At 41.5% G+C, this 20652-nt stretch overlaps 1 protein-coding gene across 5 annotated transcripts; it reads right to left on the reverse strand.

Moving 5' to 3' along the window:
* Positions 1-821: 821 nt before the first annotated feature.
* Positions 822-20032, reverse strand: ctbp1l (C-terminal binding protein 1-like). Of its 5 annotated transcripts, XM_086085127.1 has the most exons (12): positions 19917-20032; positions 17566-17614; positions 15846-15978; positions 10481-10635; positions 10215-10359; positions 9923-10129; positions 9568-9782; positions 8054-8184; positions 7842-7969; positions 5772-5889; positions 4774-4796; positions 822-4555 (listed from the first exon to the last, which is right to left on the reverse strand). In XM_086085127.1, exons 3-12 carry the CDS (start codon positions 15904-15906, stop codon positions 4452-4454), a joined length of 1287 nt encoding a protein of 428 aa, XP_085941253.1. In that variant the 5' UTR covers positions 15907-15978; positions 17566-17614; positions 19917-20032; the 3' UTR covers positions 822-4451. The 5 variants fall into 5 exon arrangements, with proteins under 5 accessions (XP_085941253.1, XP_085941249.1, XP_085941250.1 ...); XM_086085123.1 differs by having other exon boundaries at positions 822-4796; XM_086085124.1 differs by lacking the exon at positions 19917-20032 and adding an exon at positions 19543-19736 and having other exon boundaries at positions 822-4796.
* Positions 20033-20652: the final 620 nt, after the last annotated feature.

Below are 20652 nucleotides of genomic sequence, written 5' to 3' on the forward strand. Positions count from 1 at the left end.
CAACTGTCCTCGTGGGGCTTTTCAGCACTGCAACAACGAAGCGCTCTAAAACATCCACGCAAGCTTGAATCCCCAATCTACAAATTGGCTATCAAGTTGGACTAAAAAAATAATTATAATAATAATGCTTTCTGGCGCTTCCGCCTTTCTCACTGGAGCATGCACTCATGGCCAACAATGAGGTGTTCTAAAGCGGCCACACTAGTTCCCCTGTAAGCACACTGGTTGTCAAGTCAGACCTTTAGTTGAAAATAAATAAAAATACAAAACTTTTACTAAGGTCGTAATGTCTTGAAAAAAAATACAATCGTAATTATAATACCGATACACTCAATCAACAACTAATACTTCCGTGGTGTCAAAACATGGCCAGAGGGCTACAAAAGGTGCCTCGTGACTAGGTTGCTGCTTTTAGTGGGCCGTCATTTAAAAAAGCAAGCCTCCGGTTATGTGCATGTGGTAGCAATTTTAGGCATGATAATCTCCCAGCCTGCTCTTTCTAAGGCCTGTGGGTCTAAACAGAAGCCCCCTTTCCCGCGCACCCCGCATACCCTGCCCACTCGTAAACTTGTGGTCGTCTTGGCACTGCAGCACCATGCGATGCCCAATAAAAGAACCGACCAACTGCGGTAAACAATTTTGTTTATAGCGCAAAGCTCTGTAAAAAAAAAAAAGTCAGTGTCCTAAAGCAGCAAAGCATAATCAGGGGGGACAAAACACTGGCAGTCTCAGACGGTTCAAATCAAATGAGCTAAAAAGACAGAGTACACAACAAGAACCAGTGGAAAATTGAGTAGTTAAGTTAAACATGTAAACAAGTGTTTAATTTTTAAGCTTTTATTTAAAATACGGTGTGGAGTTTACCATTGGGAGTTACCATCACAAACATGATTGTTTCTAATAAAAATAAAAATAAAGTAAACATAACAAAAAAATAAAGCTTAAGAGCCTAGTTACAGACATGTTTTTTTTTCTTTTCATTTTTGTATTTTTGTTTTTGCAGTCTGGTGAAAAATCAGTTCACAAATGAGGGTGAGAGGGAGGGGGGGGGGGGAAACATGTTCACATGTTGTAAAAATACATTTCCCAATCTTAACATCACACAAACACACGCACACGGTCACTTTCAAGCGTTCATTCACTCCTTGTTAGATAGATGGTTAGATGTCAGTGCCAAAAGGAAAACAAGAAAGTAGGAAAAGGGAGGTGTGGAACAAGAGAAGCGGTTCGCGGCTTCTAAAAACACATGAGGCTGCTCTACATTCGGAGGGAGGACAACTGCTAAAGGATATGTGTGCATTTCAACCCTGAGAGAGAGAAAGTGACCAATTCTCTTTTTGTTTTGTTTTTTTGGACAGATGACACCAGTGTCTGCTGTGCCCAAACACTCCAGCCCTTTTGGGAGCTCTGGCAGCAGAGTGAAAGACCCTTCAAAAGCCCCGAGTAGTAGCAGAAGTAGTAGTAGGAGGTGGAAGGGTGGTGGTGGCTGCATTCTAACACCCAAGAGTGAAATATCAGCTGGAGCTTTGTGACCGCAAACACACACAATGTGCTTATCTGTTAGCCAGAGCACAAACACGCTGCTGGCGTGACTTTAGAAGTATGAGGATTTACTGTGTAATGAGTTTTACGTCTTTGATCCAAAAATAAAAGCTTTCAAGATCAGGTTCAAATGCTGCAAAGGTGATGTAGAATTTGCCAAAGGAGTATTAGAGCCACACAGGGCGTGTGGGGGGAAAAAAAGGTACGATGAGAATCAAGTTGAAATATTACGAGAATGCCATAACATGAGGGCGAAATAGTCATTTTAGGAAAAGTCTAAATATTACGAACATAACCATGACTGTATTATGATTGCTGTCAAGTTCACAATGAATGTCAATATTTTGGCACATAAACACCATCATCAGTAAGAATAGTAAATATGCATGTACACATTTTCTTCAACTTCTTCTGAGATGATCTGATTAATAAATGGCCTTTAGAGGAAAAACAACACTTTCTCATCTCATAATTTCATTCTAGTGGAGTTAGCAAATTACAAAATGTCACATTTGTTAAAACTGTCATTATGACCTGGCGGAGTAGCACATGAGAAATACGATCGCTCAAAAACAAAACAAAAGAAATAGTCGTCTCTGGCTCCATCTTGTGCCTCTAATTTGATCTAGAAGAAACCACCGCGCATGAGAAAAAACAACCATTTAGAGCCAGGAGCATAATTTACAAGGTGTCAGTCATTTGTTGTGCTCCCATGGGAACACTCATAGCGAGTTACTCTCAGGCCATGACAGTTTTTACAAAGGACAAAAAGTGTTTTGTTATTTAAAAATTGCAAACTCACCCTCAACAATATGACTTCCCTTCATCGTTTCTCCTTTTCAGTGTGACCTTAATACACCTTTGTCGAATTCTGTCTGCCGAGCGACTGGGGAGCTTTTGTTCTTTTTGGCTTGTTCATTTCTACTGGTCACTTTCTGTGGTCAACTGTATTAAGGCAGTGAGTGGTTCCATGGCGACTTTCTACAACGGCTACAGTGAGAAAGGACATAGTAAGGCCTGGGATGGGAGGGAGGTTGGGACACAAGATGGGAAGTGGAGTCTGGGTAGTAGTAGCAGGAGGAGGGGGAGATTTCATATTTTTCAGTACAACATGTAGAACACAGACAGCAATTATCCATAAAAAGAAATCGTCATCTACATTAAAACTAACTGGTATACATGACAGTGCACGGCTGAAATGAAAAAAATATATATAATCATCATCAACAGCAAAATTTAAGATTATTCATCAATGGGACTATAGGGAAAGAGGGGAGGGGGGTATTCTTAAAAATATATACTCATCACATGACAGAGGAGCCAAGCATCACATGCTCCAAGTCACTGGTAGACTCTGATGGGGGAAGGGTGCGGTCCGGAGGGCAAAACTGCACATTACTGGAAACTGACCACCACATAAATGGCAACTGGGGCAGAAAACACTCAGCAGAGGGGAAAGCAGCCACTAATTTGTAAGTTTTTTCTTCTTCATCTGCTTAAAACAAAATCGCACATGCACAACAAACAGAGCAGCAGGGCAGTGACATAAGGGATGCAAAAAAAGAACAAAAATGAAGCATCTACTACTAATGCTCTAGTGACCGAAAACTAGCAGAGCATAAGAACCACCTTTCATTGTTCCTCGTAAATCATTAGCCAGTAAGATGGAGGACAAAGGGGCCGAGGTCAAGGCAAAAAGACGAGCATTGGTTTCCAAGCCTGAGTATTCAGTAACCTATAGAGAGAGATCCTATGTGTCGCTTTGTTTCATGATGGGGGATTATTTTTTTCTCATGATTTCATCTTATCGTTACTGCTACAATATCACAACCCTTCTGGTAAAGAACAGTAAGAAGAATCTAGAAAATCTGTACAAAAAAATAAAAGGGTATGCACGGTACATTCAATATCTGTTACTGAGGTACTAGAAAGGTGTTTCCTTGACACCAGAGCGACAGCGTTAAAGAGTTACTCGTAGGGAGGGACTATTCCTTTGGAAAGAAAACAGCGGAAAGGGACACACACCTGCGCACGCGCACACATTCTTTTACACACCACTGTCGTTAACAAAGCTAGCATGCAAAAGGGAACGTCCCCCTCGCTCCAACTGAGGAATTTAACTCTACTGTCCCCAAGCGTTTAAAGGAAGGATGCGTACTGGGTTCGTGAGCATGTGTGGGGCCGGGGGGTAGTGGGACATACGGCCTGGGGTAGGTCAGTGTGGGGTCATTGCTCAACTAAAGCTTAACAGGAGACTGTCTTCCTGGTCAACTGAAACGAGTGGTTGGGCGGCGCCCTCTGCTGGCGAGGCCCTGCATGTACGGCGCATGATGGAGTATTGGCGCTGCAGCTTTTGGGCATGAGACACAAGTTCATGCCCCTGGGTGGGTCCAGTAGAGGTGAATTCATCAACATAAGGGGAGAGTGAAGGGCATTTGTTAAACACATTTTAAATACGAGCAGAACAATTCCAAACTGGGCAGGTGAGGGTATTTTTTTTCGATTGGGTCTGGTTTATCTGACCCCGTCACAAGTAGGTTGGATGGGAAGGGGGGGGGGGGTATAGAAAAGACGACAGAAGCAGTAACACGAGCCTTTCATGGACAAAGGGGCACTTTCTGCCTGAGCACCTCTACTGGTCAGCCAGTCGAGGATGCAGCCAACTGGAAAGCCTTGATGCCAGAAATGCTTTTTTTCTTTAGAAACATGAACACCAAAAGTCACAACGGATTGACTTTCCATGAAAACAACAGCCAACTACGGAAAAATACCAATCCGATCACTGAATCCTTGAGAACAAAGTTATTGCTGACGTTCGGGAGTGAGAGGGGTCAGTGAAATGAGGATGGATGCGGGTGTGTGAGAGGGGCGGGGGGATTCCGGTGCTGGTCATGTGAGACCACGTGGAGTCACATCAGGTCATCGTGGTGTTCGGGGGGTCGAAATGTGTCTGATGGAGGGAGGAAGGTTTGGAGCCTGGTTATCCAGAGGTGACGGAATGTGCTGGCGGCAGCAGGGGGTCAACGGGAGGGGGCCCGGGGTGGGGTACGGGTGGCTAGGGGGGGGGCTATTGGTCGGAGGGGATGTCTCTGTCGCCTTCAGCCTTATTTGGCTGCCCTGGGGAAGGGGCGTGTGGTGGGTGAGAGACGGGGGCTATGCCATGGGCCAGGTTTGCCGAAACCAGGCTTTCAACCCCAGCTACGGCTCCTGGGAGGCCCCCTGCTGCGGCAACATTGATCAGACCTGGAGGAAATCTGGAAAACAGATTGAATAGATTACATTTGATTTGATGCATCTCCTCCATTTATCTTCATGCTGTCAACTATGACATATACTCCAACTGAAACTTCAGCCACACAATTTATGATCCACGGGCGGCTTACTGTTATTTAATCCAGCCAATCAAGCATTTATTTATTGGATATGTATTTATTATATAAAACATGCAAAATTGGTAATTAAAAGGTATTTATTACAAAATACATTTTTTTCTTATTAATTGGTCGGTTGAGTTATTTGTGAAAAGATTGCAACATTTAATTTGTATTCAATATATTTGAATAAACTGGTTAATAATGATTAACTACATGACAAAAGAACAAATTTAATAATCAAATTTGTTTTCATTGAGTCAGAAAAACTCAGATTTGACATGGTGCACTGCAACTCTGACACAGCTCTTGTATTGGAGCTCATTAGGTTACATAACATCACTGTTGGGCAGAAATCTCCAATGGAGAAATTTGGTCAATTACTTGGCCTGTTATTTTAGCAAACTATCCTCCAATCTACAGTGTTGAAAATGCTTACAAGCTCATCTTGATGATGCAATGTTAATGGCTCAACAAACATACCACAGGGTGTCCTCAATTTACGACAGTTACATTCCTATGGTGCTAAAATAACCCGACTTTGTACAAAAGCTCAAACACGCCTGAAGTAATTTTAACAGTAAATATTTGTATGAAAAAGTTAACCCTGCTTAAATGAAATAAAAAAGCACTTTGCAGTAAACAGAGCGTGGGCCTTCTTCTGCCACATTATCACGAATGCGCTGCTGCACAACCTCTCATTGTGCAAACCGTAAATCGTAAACCAAGTATCCTACATGATGCCAAATAAGTCAATAAGACAAACACAAAATTGCCACACATTCCCACAATTCTTCCAGCAACCTTGTTCAGCCTCAAAGATTACTAAAAACCTGTGCAGCCAATTGTCTTTCTCACCTGTAGGTTGCTCCGTTAAGTTCGGGGTGAACAGTGGGAGCCTCCATGCTGGGCCACTGAGATGCTGCCATCAGATACTCTTTATTCACACAGTTCTTCAGGCTGTCTGGGATACGCCCTAAAATACAACAATCGACGTTTACAGGTTGCACTCTGACAGGATATAGTGCGGCGCCAGTCATGCTGATAGCTGCGTCATGCTGCACCCATCTCACGGCTCCTTTTAACAGACACTTTATTCTTGTATTGGCAGCTAATACAAGGAGGCAAACGCTGCTCATGCCAACACTTCTGTATTAAGTGTACATTTTGTGCTTAAAATATAATATATAAGCGGTAAAGAGTGCCAAACAACACATACACTTACTATAAAATATATACCAGGTTTCATTCACACCCAGATGACAAAAAAAGGGGAAATCTTTTATAGAGGGTAAGTCCAACCCTCTTATAACGGAGGGCATGGCTGTGATCAGAATTAACCAATCACATTCAAACTCCCGTTCAATATGAGTCAGCAGTGCACAGATATGCCACCATTTAAAGTGGTCCTGAGTAATCTCAAATCAAATTCGGTTGTTCCAGTAGGCTTTCCCTGACATTTCTGTAGTCACATTTTACAGCACAAGCCTTCTTTCCAAGCTGGCTGGATAAATAAAAGGTTAAGAATAATCATATGTAGACGCATGTGGATAAATATACATATAATATATAATTATAAAATAAGCATATACTGGAAGACTGTCATTAAGTGGAGAAAAATGCCATGGGCACGTGACAAACATCTTGTTTTTGTTTTTTTCATGTGCACGGGCTATTAATTTAGAGGCCTTATCTTACAAAGCAAAATATCAAAGCCCAATTACATTTAACAAAAACACACTCGAAATCCCGTAGGGAAATATGTCATAGTGTCATAAAACTTAGTCTAAACTTTTCCGCCCTAATTCCAAAAGTTATGTTTGGCAAAAACCAAACTGCTCATCACCATCCATGAGCCAAACCTACAGTGAAGCATTGTGCTGCTACTGACATGTTTTGAATATTTTGTTCCCTCCCTCGGCTGGAACAGGCCTTAATCAGGGTGGAGGGAGTTATGAAGAGCGCTGAACGCCAGTCAGTGAAAGCACAAAACTTTCAGGCTATATCAGGAAAAGCCTACTAGAACTGAAACTTTATTTGAAGTTAATCAGAGGAAATGTAAATGATGGCAGGTGTGTGCTGACTCCTATTTAATATGAGTTGAAATTTGTTTCATTAATTCTGAACACAGCCAAATCTCCAGTTATAAGGCTATACACACTTATAAGCGTATACACAACTACATGATCCCAGTTTTTTATTAAATTGAGTTGTATATGTTATGGGTCACATAAATGTAGAAAACATTTTAAAATGATTAATCACAAAAAAAAAGGCATTTGAAAAGGTCTGTGTAGACGTTTTAGATCCACTGTGTTTAACAACATAATCTGCCATTGACTGACAACTTGATGCGCAGAATCCCAAGTTACATGTCAGCATTTGTTATTCTAAGTCATGCTGAGCATCGGCTAGTTATGAAAAGATGACAGCTGAATGTTTTCATTATTCCAAAGGGAGAGCCCCCGGGAGTGTCTTTCAGCAACCGGAGTTAACGCATTCACAATAAATGGGCTAAAAAGCAGGAAACAACCATACACTATATTCAAGTCGAAATAAGAGTGACTTTCTTGCACAGTGCGCGATTACAGAAGGGAGCAATTCTGCAACACTAGCAGGCTCACATTTATAGTATGGTACTGGAACAGACTATATACTGGCAGTCTGGCACAGCTTCAATTTTAAAGAACCAGATTTCCACATATTGCTAAATAAGGAATTACATACCTACAAAAGGAGAATTACATGTTTAGACAAGCTAGTCATCTGTTTTGGGTTTTCGTTGGCTGCTTGTTTGCACAGCAGATGGTTAAAGTCAACTCGTTCTAAGCTTTTCCTGGAAGCCTTCATATGGTATGCGAGTGATTCTACAGCAAGCGGTGGCATTGGACGTGCCCAACTCCATCATGCAATAAAAGACATCCTTACCAGTAATGGCACGGCGCACTTCCCTAGCTGCTTCCTCCCGAGCCTCCACCGAGGCCTGCTCGCTGTACCAGGATGTGTGTGGGGTACAGATCAAATTGGGGGCGTCTTTAAGGGGGCCAGCTGAAAAACTGTCAAGAACCAGAAGGTTGGTAAAAGGGGAGCGATCGAGTTAGTACTTATCACGTACCTCTCAAAGGGTGAGTGCTGGTTACCTGAAGGGTTCGCTTTCATGGACGTCCAAAGCAGCCCCTCGTATCCGACCTTCTTTTAGGGCCTGAGCCAGTGCTTTCTCATCAACTAGGCCGCCTCTTGATGTGTTCACCAGGAAAGCTCCCTGACGCATCTGTGTTGTGGAGTTAGCAATGCTTCAGTGAAGCTACAGCCCATTTTCACACTCAGCCATGCATACAATAATACTACTGTGGTAACTTGACATACACGTGGACAACATGGTTGTTACCCCTCTATTAATGGGGGTGGGGGGTGCAGTGGTCACTGAAATAACTTGAATCTGGCAAAAATAATGATAAATACAAATTTCATGAAAATTAACCAGTGAAAATCTGACATGGCTTTATTGTGATTCAACAAAATTATTTTAAAATATGAAACATGCCTGGACAAAAATGACGCTAACCCTGGAAAAGATTGGAAATAATTTGATCATATACTGTAGACATGTTCAACCAAGATGTGATCAATTAGCATCACATGCATCTTTGCTTTCAGTTGTGAACGAACTTTGCTACGTTCTCACTGCAGGCAAACGCACTCATGACTACGTTCAACACTGCAGGTCTTAATGCTCAATTCCGAATTTTGGGTGAAATCCAATTTTTTTGAGTAAGCAATTACCTATTAATTGCGACCTCAGTCTGTCTTCTGTGTGATATCGGATTTGAGCCGTTCAGACTGACAAAGTCAGATACAGGTCGCGTTTGGGCAAGAAAATCTGATCTGGATCGCATTTGCCTGCAGTGTGAACATAGTTGCAGATTTTATTCTTCCCCAACTGAAGCCTCTTATGTACATGAAATGAGGTACAATAATTTTGGAAATAATATAATATTTTAAATTCCTATACTGTACTTCATTTGGCCATAACTCTTTTCTTTCTCTGCATTACTGAATTGACTTGAAGGCAGGAAATTTCCCTTTTATTGTTTTTGTGTGTGTGTTTTTAAACCAAAAAACACATTATAAAAGGAATAAAAATAAAGATTATTAAAAAAAAAAACAAGGGGGGGAAAAAAAATAATCCCAACAAAATGTTTTGATTTTTGCTGATTTTTCTCTCTGTTGTAAAGTTAAAGACAAAGTATTGTTAAACAAAATGTTTAGCCTGTATTTCAGCGTTAAGACCAAAAACAAGTTATTTAATACACCTTTTCTGATTAATCAGCCAATTAATTGATTATCAAAATTGTATTCTGCCCAATATCGGAAAATGTTTATCATTCTCCAAAAACCTTTATCAGCCGGGTCCTAATCTTTGTGATTAATTATTCAGAAAGAAAAATTCTGAAACACTTAAAAATAAAGATATAACGTTAACCTGCTCAAAAAAATGGAGGTAAACTGGTTGGCTTTTGTCTAATCTGCAGATACATATAAACAGACTATTCTTATTTCTTTATTTTATACAAGGTAAGGGTCGGCTGGAATACAAAAATTAGCAGGGAGGTGAGTGAGGGGACATATGGTTTAGCATATTTTTCCAGCTCACCTGTTTGATGGTGAAGTCATTGATGAGGTGGTGGTTGTGCTCGTTGAGGCTGCAGTGCAGGGATACGCAGTCCGAGTGGATGAGCAGGTCCTGGAGGGTGGCCATACGCTGCAGTCCCAGGGAGCGCTCGACGCCATCAGGCAAATAGGGGTCATAGAAAATCACGCCATACCCGAAAGCCTTGGCCCGCAGTGCCACCGCTTGGCCAACACGCCCTGAAGGGCCACAATGATAATATCATAAGAGCATGCCAGGTACTCGTATATACAGTATATTAAAAGGAGCTAAACGAGATAGAGACAGACAAACCATTCTCACTCTAAGAATGTTGGCGGGGAGTCAGCCATCCACTTACCAAGCCCAATGATGCCCAGCGTCTCTCCTCGAATACGAGCCGCACCACCAGCCACTTCTCGGATCTGCTCTACACTGGAGGCTCGGGTTCCCTCCCGGAGAGCCTGGTGCATCCAGGTGACTCGCCTGTACAAGTTGAGGATCAAACATAGCGACGTGTCGGCTGTCTCCTCCACTGAGGTTGCTGGAACGTTACACACGGCAATGCCTGCACGGAGAGATGGAACAAATTAAACGGCTAATTCAGACCTTTCGAAAAAAGACAAAGCTCGTATTGAGTTGCATCTCCTCACCAAGCTCAGCAGCTGCTTTGATATCAACATTGTCAAAGCCAGACCCGATTCTGACTATTACTCTGAGGCCTTTAAACTTCTCTAAATCATCTCTCGACAAAGTGATGGTGTGATAAAGCAGGGCGGCCACAGCCTCATTCAGCACCTACAAAGGACAATTGTGCATCAGTTTATATCCTTAGGGTGGAAACATATTCATGAAGACACCATGCAGATGTGTGTATGATTATTTTAGAGTAAATCTTGAAGACTTAAAACATCTTTACCTTCTCGTGAATTTCTTGTGTAGACTGGGCATCACAGAAGGCCACAGTAGCGACGTCTTTGAGGATGGGCATTTCAACAGTGCAGTCGCGCCCATCCAACAGCGCCACCAGTGGCCGTGGATGCATAGGCCCGTTTAGGATGGGGGGTCGGATACCTGAACCAAGGGGAAAGAAAATATCGATGAGCTATACATATGAATGGATGGGGATTGCATGAGCAATTGATGTGACCCGCTATGTTATTCAAAAAAATAAATGGAAGGACTTTATAATAACCAAAATGAGGTTCTGCACCCTTTTCATTAAAGAGTGCAAACTAAATGTTAAAGGAAAAGGACAAACACTTCATGAGTACTTCTGCCAAGCCCAATTTATTACAGTGGACCTCCAAAAATAGCAAATTTCCCTGAATAATTAACACTCCCCTAAAAGTGATAAGCACCTTTATTAGATTAAAACCAAAAATTAACTGCAAACTAGGCTCCCAGGACCTTTCAATTGACTTAAAATATTGCTGTACCCTTAAAAATACAGTACAGCAATCATCTTACAACTAAGCCAGCAGATCCACAACGTCTCCGTACACTTCAACAATAAATTACTGTAGCGGTGAAGTCTGGTGTAAAACAATGAACAATTGACTGCTCAGCAAAGCGCAGGAGTTACATCAATGCGGTGGAGCGGTCTGTGCTCAAAGGAAACACAGTTGCTTTGTAGGTTGAAGTTACATAGAACAGCTAGCACCTCTTTGGTGTTTACAGACCCAAAACCCAGTGGATCCACCTTGTGACAACATGAACTGATGTTCAAAGATACTAGGTAAGCACAGAGTGGACACTAGGGAAGTTTAGCAATGTTCCACTGTGTTGATATGGAATTAACTAGTTTTGACGCTGCGTTTAGTCCTAGATTGATTAAATTATTGCGAGTCAAGACAGGTTCAGCAAACATGAGTGCCGCCATATTTCTGATCTCCCGCTGCCTGGCAATCAGAAATCTAACATGGTTGCTGCAAGATTTTTGATTCAATGTTCTGTCTACGCCGCAGACGTTTGGTTCAAGTGGACATTTAGTTTGATGTTTGAGTTTTACTGCGCATAGCAGAGGATAGATTCATTAAGAAAAAGAAAAAAAAACTGCAAGTAACTGAATTTGTAAATGTCCAACCGCAAATATGGGAATCCACTGCATACACAGGCCAAATGTGTAATAAGCACAAGACAATGCTGTTGCAACTACATATGTATTGTTAGATTTTGACAGTATGCTAAAAAAATGACTTTGCAAATCAGAACATTCACTTTTCATTGGTAAAATAATACCGTATTATACAGTCAATATAGCTAAATAGGGTTAGACAAATAAACAACCCTCAGATAAGATGCAATGCAGTCACTACAACAATAAACCGTGTCTAAATAACTCATGCTACTGACCGACCGTAATTGTTATACCTTGCCATGTTTTCGAATGAGGCGTGTAGGAACTTTCACTGAATTATCTTTTGATTACGTTTACAGATGGGGAATGGGGACTTAACGCAAACCTCTGTCAACCCTTATACAAAACGTTTTTGTGGGATTGTCACTGGCCCGTGATTCCCCCGCTTTGCCAAATTTGGGGACATTACATCAAATCCTTGCTTTGAAAGTAATGCTGTGAACGCAGATACTAACACTTATTACATAATCTTAGTGGTAAAGGCGTAACTTGAGCACAGTTTAATTCTGGTACCAAAGAGAAAAAAAAAGCTGGCAAAACATAAATGTCTCAAGCAATTTCTCACAGCACAACAGCCACTCCACAGCTACAGAACCCTGAAGAGATATTTCTACATTACACGAGTGTCATCTCATTTCCCCAAAATATTTCTACCTCCTCCTGCATCTCTCTTGTCATTCTGAAAGGAGCCATTTACCAATCATCATAACGGTCTGACAATTGTACGGTTCTTATTCCCACAGAGAACTTCACAAATTGTATGTGTCCCATCCATGATTACTAACATGACATGTAACGGAATCTGTAAGCTAACAAGCAAGTGTACAACTTTCCAGCAAATTCGACATGTTGAATTGGCGTCGGGGCAATTGATCACTGTAATTGGCTGTTAGCTAGCAAATCAGCGCACGGGGCAAGAAGAGGAAGTGACGAATGCGGATAAACAGCTTTGGGTAAGCTCCTTGCCTTGGTCGCTGGAGTATCCAGGATTTTGCCCATTTTGTGCGGTTTCTCCTTATCTTGCGCCTTTGCTGCTTTAATCTTAATCAATCACAAGAGAGAGGGTTGACAATGACAGCAGTATACGATACTGTGCAAAAAGCCGCGGGGTTTCATTCACGTGGGAAGACTACGTGAGAGGAAAAAGTAACCAGCATGCGTTTTTTACGTTTTTATATCACGCCCCCGAAAAGAGGTCTCCGGTTGCCTTTAGGAATAATAACTACCACCGCCGACGGTATGGGGGGGAATTACTTCTCACGTAGGTACGTAATAGTCAGAGTCGGTGCGGTGTGCATGTACGTCATTTTTCTATGCGACGTGACGACGTCTGGGTCGACACCACAGGTGGTAGGCGTCTGTCACATTTGGCCGACGTCGGATTGGTGTATCGAGGCTTTAAGACCATGAGCACCTTCGTTGTCATCACCTGATATTTGGCATAAATGCAACATGCAAGTAACTAGCTAGCTATGCCTACACCCTGAAAAGGCATCACCCTTTCAAATTGTCCTCATTTTGTGCATTCAACAAATCAGCGGTTGACCGTTGTGTCTGACATCATAGGTGCTCACTATTAAGTCCAACAACTCGATCTGCCTTACTGTATGTATAAGGACCATGCATGGGAAGAGGAAAGAGATGGGGAAAAGGTGACTGGGAGTGTGGCGGCTGGGGATGAGGGGGAGGGGTGTAGCAATCTGCAGGGTCTCAGAGGGGAGGCAGAAAGGGGGTTCAGGACAGTGTCTGAGTCATGACCTAAATTCTCCAATGTGGGAGACTTCCTCATCCATATTTTTCTACATCCCCTCCCCACTTTTATGAGACACCTTTCTGACAACAGCATCCATCATGCCAACAAATGCTGCATTTCAGAAATTACACACCAAAGGATGTGAACGACAACATCAACTCAAAAGTGGCATTTAATTGGGCTTTTTTAACAGCAAAGCCCATTTTTGTTTTTACTTCTCGCCCCCTACACACCATCTTGATCCTGCTGCGTGACAGGTGTCTGTGGGGGGGGGGGGGGGGGGTTGCGGGGGTAGTGTGGCGAGCTGGAACATTTACTTGGACAAGGAGCAAGAGGTAATGGTGAGAGTGCACAGGAGGAAGACAGCTCAGGGTGAAAAACAAATATTTGTGAACACTTCCTGTGATGGCTGACATTTATCAACACAAAGGAAACGAAAGCACACAGCAGTTGTAAAACAGGAGCTTTCCATTTTTGAAATTTGAAATTTGTTGCAGATGGCTGGAGAATGCGAACAGGCTTACTTCTTACATGCTGGGAGGACAAAGACTAACCGAAAAGGCTTTGTGACAAAGAAGGCCTCAGAAGAAGTTACTGGGGAAATACACAAGCAGGCCTACACACAGGGTAATTTGAGTAAATGACACTGGCATAGCGGGGCCGACAAAATGCAAGCATGGCCGCACACAATACATTTCATTCAGTGATTCATTCATTCTCCCTCCCCTCCCCTCCACTGCATGCTCCCTCTGGCTGCAGTTGGAGGAGTGAGAGGTGAGGGGGGAGGGGCAGCAGATGATGATAATGCAGTAAGAAACGGTACTCCACCCAGACGTGTGCGCGCGCGCATGCACACACAGTTATTCAGTTCCTTCTTAACGGCTGCGGCAACGCAAACGTGCACTGAGCAACACACATGGGAGCGCACACATATTTAGCTGCGCCACACCCAAAACCATAGACGTCACCCCCTCCTCCCACCAGCAGCCAAGGTCCCAGATTTGACACAACACAATCCGAAACATCGAAACGCATGAGCACAAGAGCTAACCTTGCATTATGAAGTCTGTCAGCCCTTCTTCCTCTCTCGCCTCGCTCTCCCTCTATTGCTTTTCTCGCTCCCTCCCTTGCGCTCTCTCAGCTGTCATCCCCGCCCAGGCCTCCCCCCCACCTCCGTTATCCAATCACAGGCGGCTCCATTGAGGGCCAGCCAACCAGCACTAACCTCATTAGCATATAGCAGAGGCCTGAGGGCGGTTTGGGGCCGTTGTCGTTTTTTAAAGAGACAGCTGGCCTGTTTCCCCACGGCGGCGGCCACGACCCTTCACCTTGCACTCTCCTTCTCATCCGTCTCCAGAGAGACTCCCACAATATTCCCTCCATTTTAAGATCGCCATTCACGCCTCGTCTCCATCATCATCATCAACTCCACGCTATAAAATTTTTTAAAGGCCTGTGCCAGGTAACTTCACTACACTTCAACATAGGTCACTAAAATACTTTTCGGCAACAGAAGTTCAGATACTTGTTCTACATGTCATTGCAATTGTATTGAATTTATTATTCAGATTATAACTCATCATGGGGAAATTCCATTTACACTCCGCTTTATATTTTATGCTGCATACCACAGAGAGAACCTGATCACACGCATGCAGGCATGCAAAGAGAAAGTGTCAGAGCGTAGGGGGGGGCTGTATTTCTTGTGTTAGGGGTGCTCCCTTGCTTGCGGGCACCTTAATAGCAAGTTTTAGGATCACAGTTTGTGAAGTCTTGATGATTTAAACTCTTAATATAGGCAATTATTATTATTTATTTATTTTATTGATGAGTAGGGGGACAATTAGTCTGGGATTTTACTTGTTTTATTTTTGACAAAAAATTAAATTCAAAAGTTGGAGATGACATCGCATTAAAGTATTGAATTCAGAATTTTGCCAGTCTAGTGTTTAACACCGATCAAAGCAACGACTTGTTGGCACAGCATTGAGCATATCATTTTGCTCCCTCATATAGCTAAACATTAATTACAACTCACTGGATTGTACAGATGAGTCTAATGCTGTGTGGTCTCTGGGTGCACATTTTGGGTCCAATCAAGAATTTGCTTGATTGTTGTATTTTTTTAATTACTATCAATCAAAACCGGGCATTACCGTCGACAAGGGCTTTTTCTTTTATTGAACTCGTGTTGAATCTTCAAGTCGTAGCTACTTGCTTTAAATACACAAAGGACAGACAAAAACGGATCATTATCTTCTTTGTAAAGAGCATTATTTTTCTAACAGTAGATATTCTCAAAGGACTATGGTTGATGATTAAAACGGTTTAAAAATAATAAGAATCTGCCTTCTTTTGCAACAATACCAACACAACCGAATAAAAACTCACCCTCACAAATGCGGTCGAGCCTCTGGCGCTTGACCTGTTTGTGTTTGTCCATCAGAGCCATAGACTAAGCAGTCTGGATGTTAAACACAGTAGAACCAATATAAGCCTCTTAATAACCTCCACTCCTCTTGACCTGCAAACACAAAAGACATAACAGCTAAAATTATACACTAACCATAAACTTAATTCTTTAACTGCAGTCATGTTTTAAATATGTTTTTCTTTTTCTCAACCAATCATGGCTCACCTGTTTTCTGAATATGAGCCATGATTGGTTGCTACTAGGGATGCACGATAATGCTATTTTCAACTGATACGATCAAGAAAGTGCCAATGTCGATAACCAATAAGTAAGCCCATAATGGTTTACAAAATTAACTTGAATAAAAATGTACTTTTGAACCCTACTATAAGTCCAACATGTACAAATACATTGAAACATTGTGTAAAGCACCATGAAGCAGAATTTTTTTTTTGATCTCTGCTTCAAAGACAACCAGTAACTCATTTTGAGTTTGACAAAACAACAGTCACGTTTTAAAAATGCAACAAAAAAATGCGAAGGTAACATTTTGGGGAGTGTTGCGGAATTTTCAGCAGTTGGGCAAGATAAATAAAACAGTCTGGAAACAATTTGTCTTTTGGATTTCTTGATTCTGTGAAAATGGCTGGGAGTGAATAAATTAATACATGTTAAATAGTTATTTTCCATAACAAGCCAGTAAAGAAAGCCCGCACTGGCGATTGCGATGTTGCCATGATGCATCTTCTGTGAACACGAGGTCACGCGCATTATGATGTCACAAATGTAACACTATCATAGGAGAGGGGAGGGGTTGAGGACTTGGGCACAACTTGAGCAACAACCACAATAGATGGACCAACGTGGCATGTCTATTTTATTATCGGCGGATTTCTTTATTATCTGGTTTATCTGTATGACGACAAATTTGTGGAAAATTGACGATAATAATCGCCCACCGATATTATTGTGCATCCCTAGTTGTCAGGGTTAGGTTAGAGGTGTCTGAAATTAAGGTCAAAACGTTTAGATTTTAAATGCTCTCGTGTGTGGTGGGCACCGGCCTGTCCTACTTTTTTTTTTCAAGCCGATAGGTATTATTTGAGGTTGTGTGCAGGAATTCACATGCCTGAAATTGTTCAGGATCACCACAAAGCCAGTTCAAACTGCAACCTGGGTTTCATTGCGTTATTTGTTTAACAAAAAAAAGAAAGAAAAACACTTCTCGCTGATATTTGAACAAAGTTGACGAAAGAGGCAAATTTCAGTGAGTATAGTTCTTTCTCTGAAGCAGATTTATACAATCACATTAAACTGTCCATACTCATGATGGAGGTACTGTACCAGAACTTTGACCTGATTCCTTAATAACCTTCATCTTAGAAAGTTGGATCATATACATCCTTATTCTTATAAACTGCAACCTTTAAGCGCAATGACAATCTCGTAAAATGTATCAATATATTATTTTATTTTTTTTACATGGTATTGGGACAATCTTGTACAACCACTTAATTCTGGTAATTAAATTCATTTCATCTATATATGTATTTCAGTAACAGCCTTATTTACTTGGCATTAACTAAATTTGGGATTACATGCATAACTGAAATTAACCCAGCTGCGATAGTGTCATGAGAGACCAAGTGCATTCGCTACAATTCAATGAAGACGTTACGGGATGTTGCCAGCACTCACCTGAAAAGCGGTGTCTGTTGTGACAGTTGGGTTGTCAAAGTAGTTTATACTGTAAACAAAGAACAGGAACATACAAATAGACTTTAGATTGTTTCTTGCACCACTGCATGTGCTTGGCTAGTTTGGCAATAGCACATGTACAAAAACTAGAAACCCAACATTTAATCAATCTTATAGAGTAATACTACTGTCAGTCAAAGTCAATCAACGACACCCTGATATCAAGCACTTTGTGGTGTAGATTAAGTATGTGAAGACAACGTGCACATCTGTCACCAACTAGCTGTTGGGAGTTTCCTTGATGTACTGTTCAGTGTTCACCTCACTCTCCTGACCACTAAACACCATTACTTGTGACATAGATTTTAACCACAACCTTGACATTTCTCTAAAAAAAAACAAGTACTTTATAATAATCCAAGATAATTTCCTGAATTTATAATTGCCCCCGAATTATGATTTGTTACTTTGCATTTTATCAATTTACAGTGTTTGTTCAATCTCAACTCTTAATTTGTTTTGTTTATGAATATTTGAGTGCCAAATTAAACCATACATTACCTGACCACAACTGTAAACTTTGGCTCCTTTTTTTTTTTTGTATAGTTTTTAAAACCTAGCCGTTTGGCTTCCTATAACTACTTTAAGTTCATCATTATAATATGCTGTATGTTTCTGTGTTAAGCAATCTTTCCAATAATACCAAACTTTGGAAAATAGGATAAAGCAGGAATGGCGCTACACCTGGGGTAGAAAGGGCTATTGACAATTCTGAACTTGCATCACAAGGGTTTATTGGGTGAAAGCCAAGGACGCTCTCCGCTCATTGAAAAGCATTGGACTTTGGATCATTGTAATTTGATTTGTGAGTATTATTTTCGATTTCAAAATGTGATGAAATGTCATTGGACTACTATAACAATGTGCATAGTTTATACGTTAGTAACAGGCAAAAGCAATATGATACGCCATTTGTAAAGGGAGCATTTATTATGCACTTAAAATACCAGAAATGCTCAGATGTTCGAAATTGTCTATAGCCCCATCATAAATGTGTAGCCCCAGCTAAACCCCTCCAACATTGTATTTGATATTCTAAAATATTCCTAAATTACTCTCTGAGCCCCCCCAAAAAAAATATTAATAATTATCGTCAAGCCCCGTTTAGCCCGAGCACAAGCAGAGAAAAAAAATCTGGAGCAATACCTCGGATAAAGATTAGTAAAGTTCCGAAAGTCTCAAACTTTGATTTAAAAAAAAAATAGGTCAAATAATATGGGCCAGAAAATGGTGCACTTTTTAATTTGTCTGATGAAAATGACACCAGAATAGTCTTTTAAAGATCTGCCTTATAATGCTGGACTCATGTAAAAACTTTTCGATTTTGCACACATACCAACAAAAAGGGGCACTACAGTATTGAGAAACAATAAAACCACACGTACGCGTTCGCATTTATACGCGTACGTGTGGTTTTATAAACATGTGTTGGTAGTTTTAAGCATGCGGAGTTAAGTGCAATCATAGCTTATCATACGTCACACAAAACACTCAGATCATTTGACACAAGTAAACACGTTTCCCGTAAAAGCAATGTGCGAGAAATATAGCATCAAGAGTGTTTAAACTATTTAACAAAGTTGCAAGCTGACTCGATTACAAAGTTGCCTTGTTAGCAGGCAAGTTACCGTTAACCAATTAGCCGAGAACGCTAGCTCGACCGCCTCCCAGACGTCGATAAATGGAAACAATACAATGAATGGTGGACGTTATTTTCTTTTGTCGCGCGTGCTTGATTTTAAGCGGCTTATAAATATCATAAATATCATCTATATTCGCCCAGTAGGTGAATACGTTCCATGTTCACAGCTCTCTAACTGGCGCTAACTAACGACTTAGCATAACGGCTAGCTAGCACAAACAAACAACTCGAGGGTAAAATAAGCTGATATTTGAATGGGAAATACCAAACCGCACCGATTTCCAATGAGTGTAGCATGTAGGGTTGCGTGGCTACCGTAGAGAAGCGAAAAAAGATTGTCGGAAGCTATTTACATAACTACATACGTGATCAACAGCGCTAACTCTAGTTAGCTAGCTAGCAAGCTAGCAGGCTGTTGCCGTGGACGAACGTGCAGCTGTGTGTGTGTGTGTGTGTGGAAGATGCGCGAGGAGGGAGCCCGTTTCGCTCGATTTGTTATCGGCGAGTGGCGCTACGGTTGGGGGTGATCAAACTCAAATCAACATTTCTTGAAGACATAATGAGCATCGCTCACGTGACGGAATTCGAGTGTGACTACAGCGGTAGCCGGTGTTCGAATCTTAGTGGGGGGAAAATTATAGTTATTTACCCCGAAGAAACTCTTTGGAGAGTGCTGAGACCGTATGCGTGCGTCGGCGGTTCCCTCTCTCCCGATCGCCATGAAATTGCACAAAAGAGGAAGTGCTATGTTTGGTGGGGGGCAGTGTGCGTGTGAGAAAGAGCGGCGGTGGTCTGGAAGGAGCGCCCTCACCTTTCATGGCGGAACGGTTACTTTCTACTGGAACTTGAGTCAGCGGATCTTTATTGAACTCACTTTCAGTCACCTGCAGAGGTGACAAAAGTACTCACACTGTATTTATATACTTGTGTTAAAAAAAAAGAGGGGGGGGGGTTGGTATAAGTACTGATGCAACTACAATGTACAAAGAATTTAGAAAAGCATGTGCAAAGACTGATAATATATTGTAAATATTCACATTGACAGCAGCTTTTGAACCTGGGCTTCGGGCTGACTTGGCCGCTTTAGAGTGCCTCATTGTCACTGTGGAATTACAATATGGTGGCTGTATAGCCTAAGGGTGCACACCGTAAAAGTGCTAAGTAGTTCAATGCATGTTGCTTTAGTTGGTTACAAGTTACAACATATTATTTTTCTGTAGTTTTATTTTTATTTTGGTGGTATTATCTGCTCGTTAACTTTTATTCCAACTTGAGTGCCGATGACAGTAATGTTGAAATACTTGCCTTAAAGAATTGTCAGCTAAAGTTTAGTACGTACACCAGCAGCTTGAACTTGGAACTAATTAATTCACTTAACACAATTT

This window comes from Leptonotus elevatus, chromosome 9 (genome assembly GCF_054856555.1).
Source record: "Leptonotus elevatus isolate MCC_2025b chromosome 9, RoL_Lele_1.0, whole genome shotgun sequence".
Taxonomy (NCBI): domain Eukaryota; kingdom Metazoa; phylum Chordata; class Actinopteri; order Syngnathiformes; family Syngnathidae; genus Leptonotus; species Leptonotus elevatus.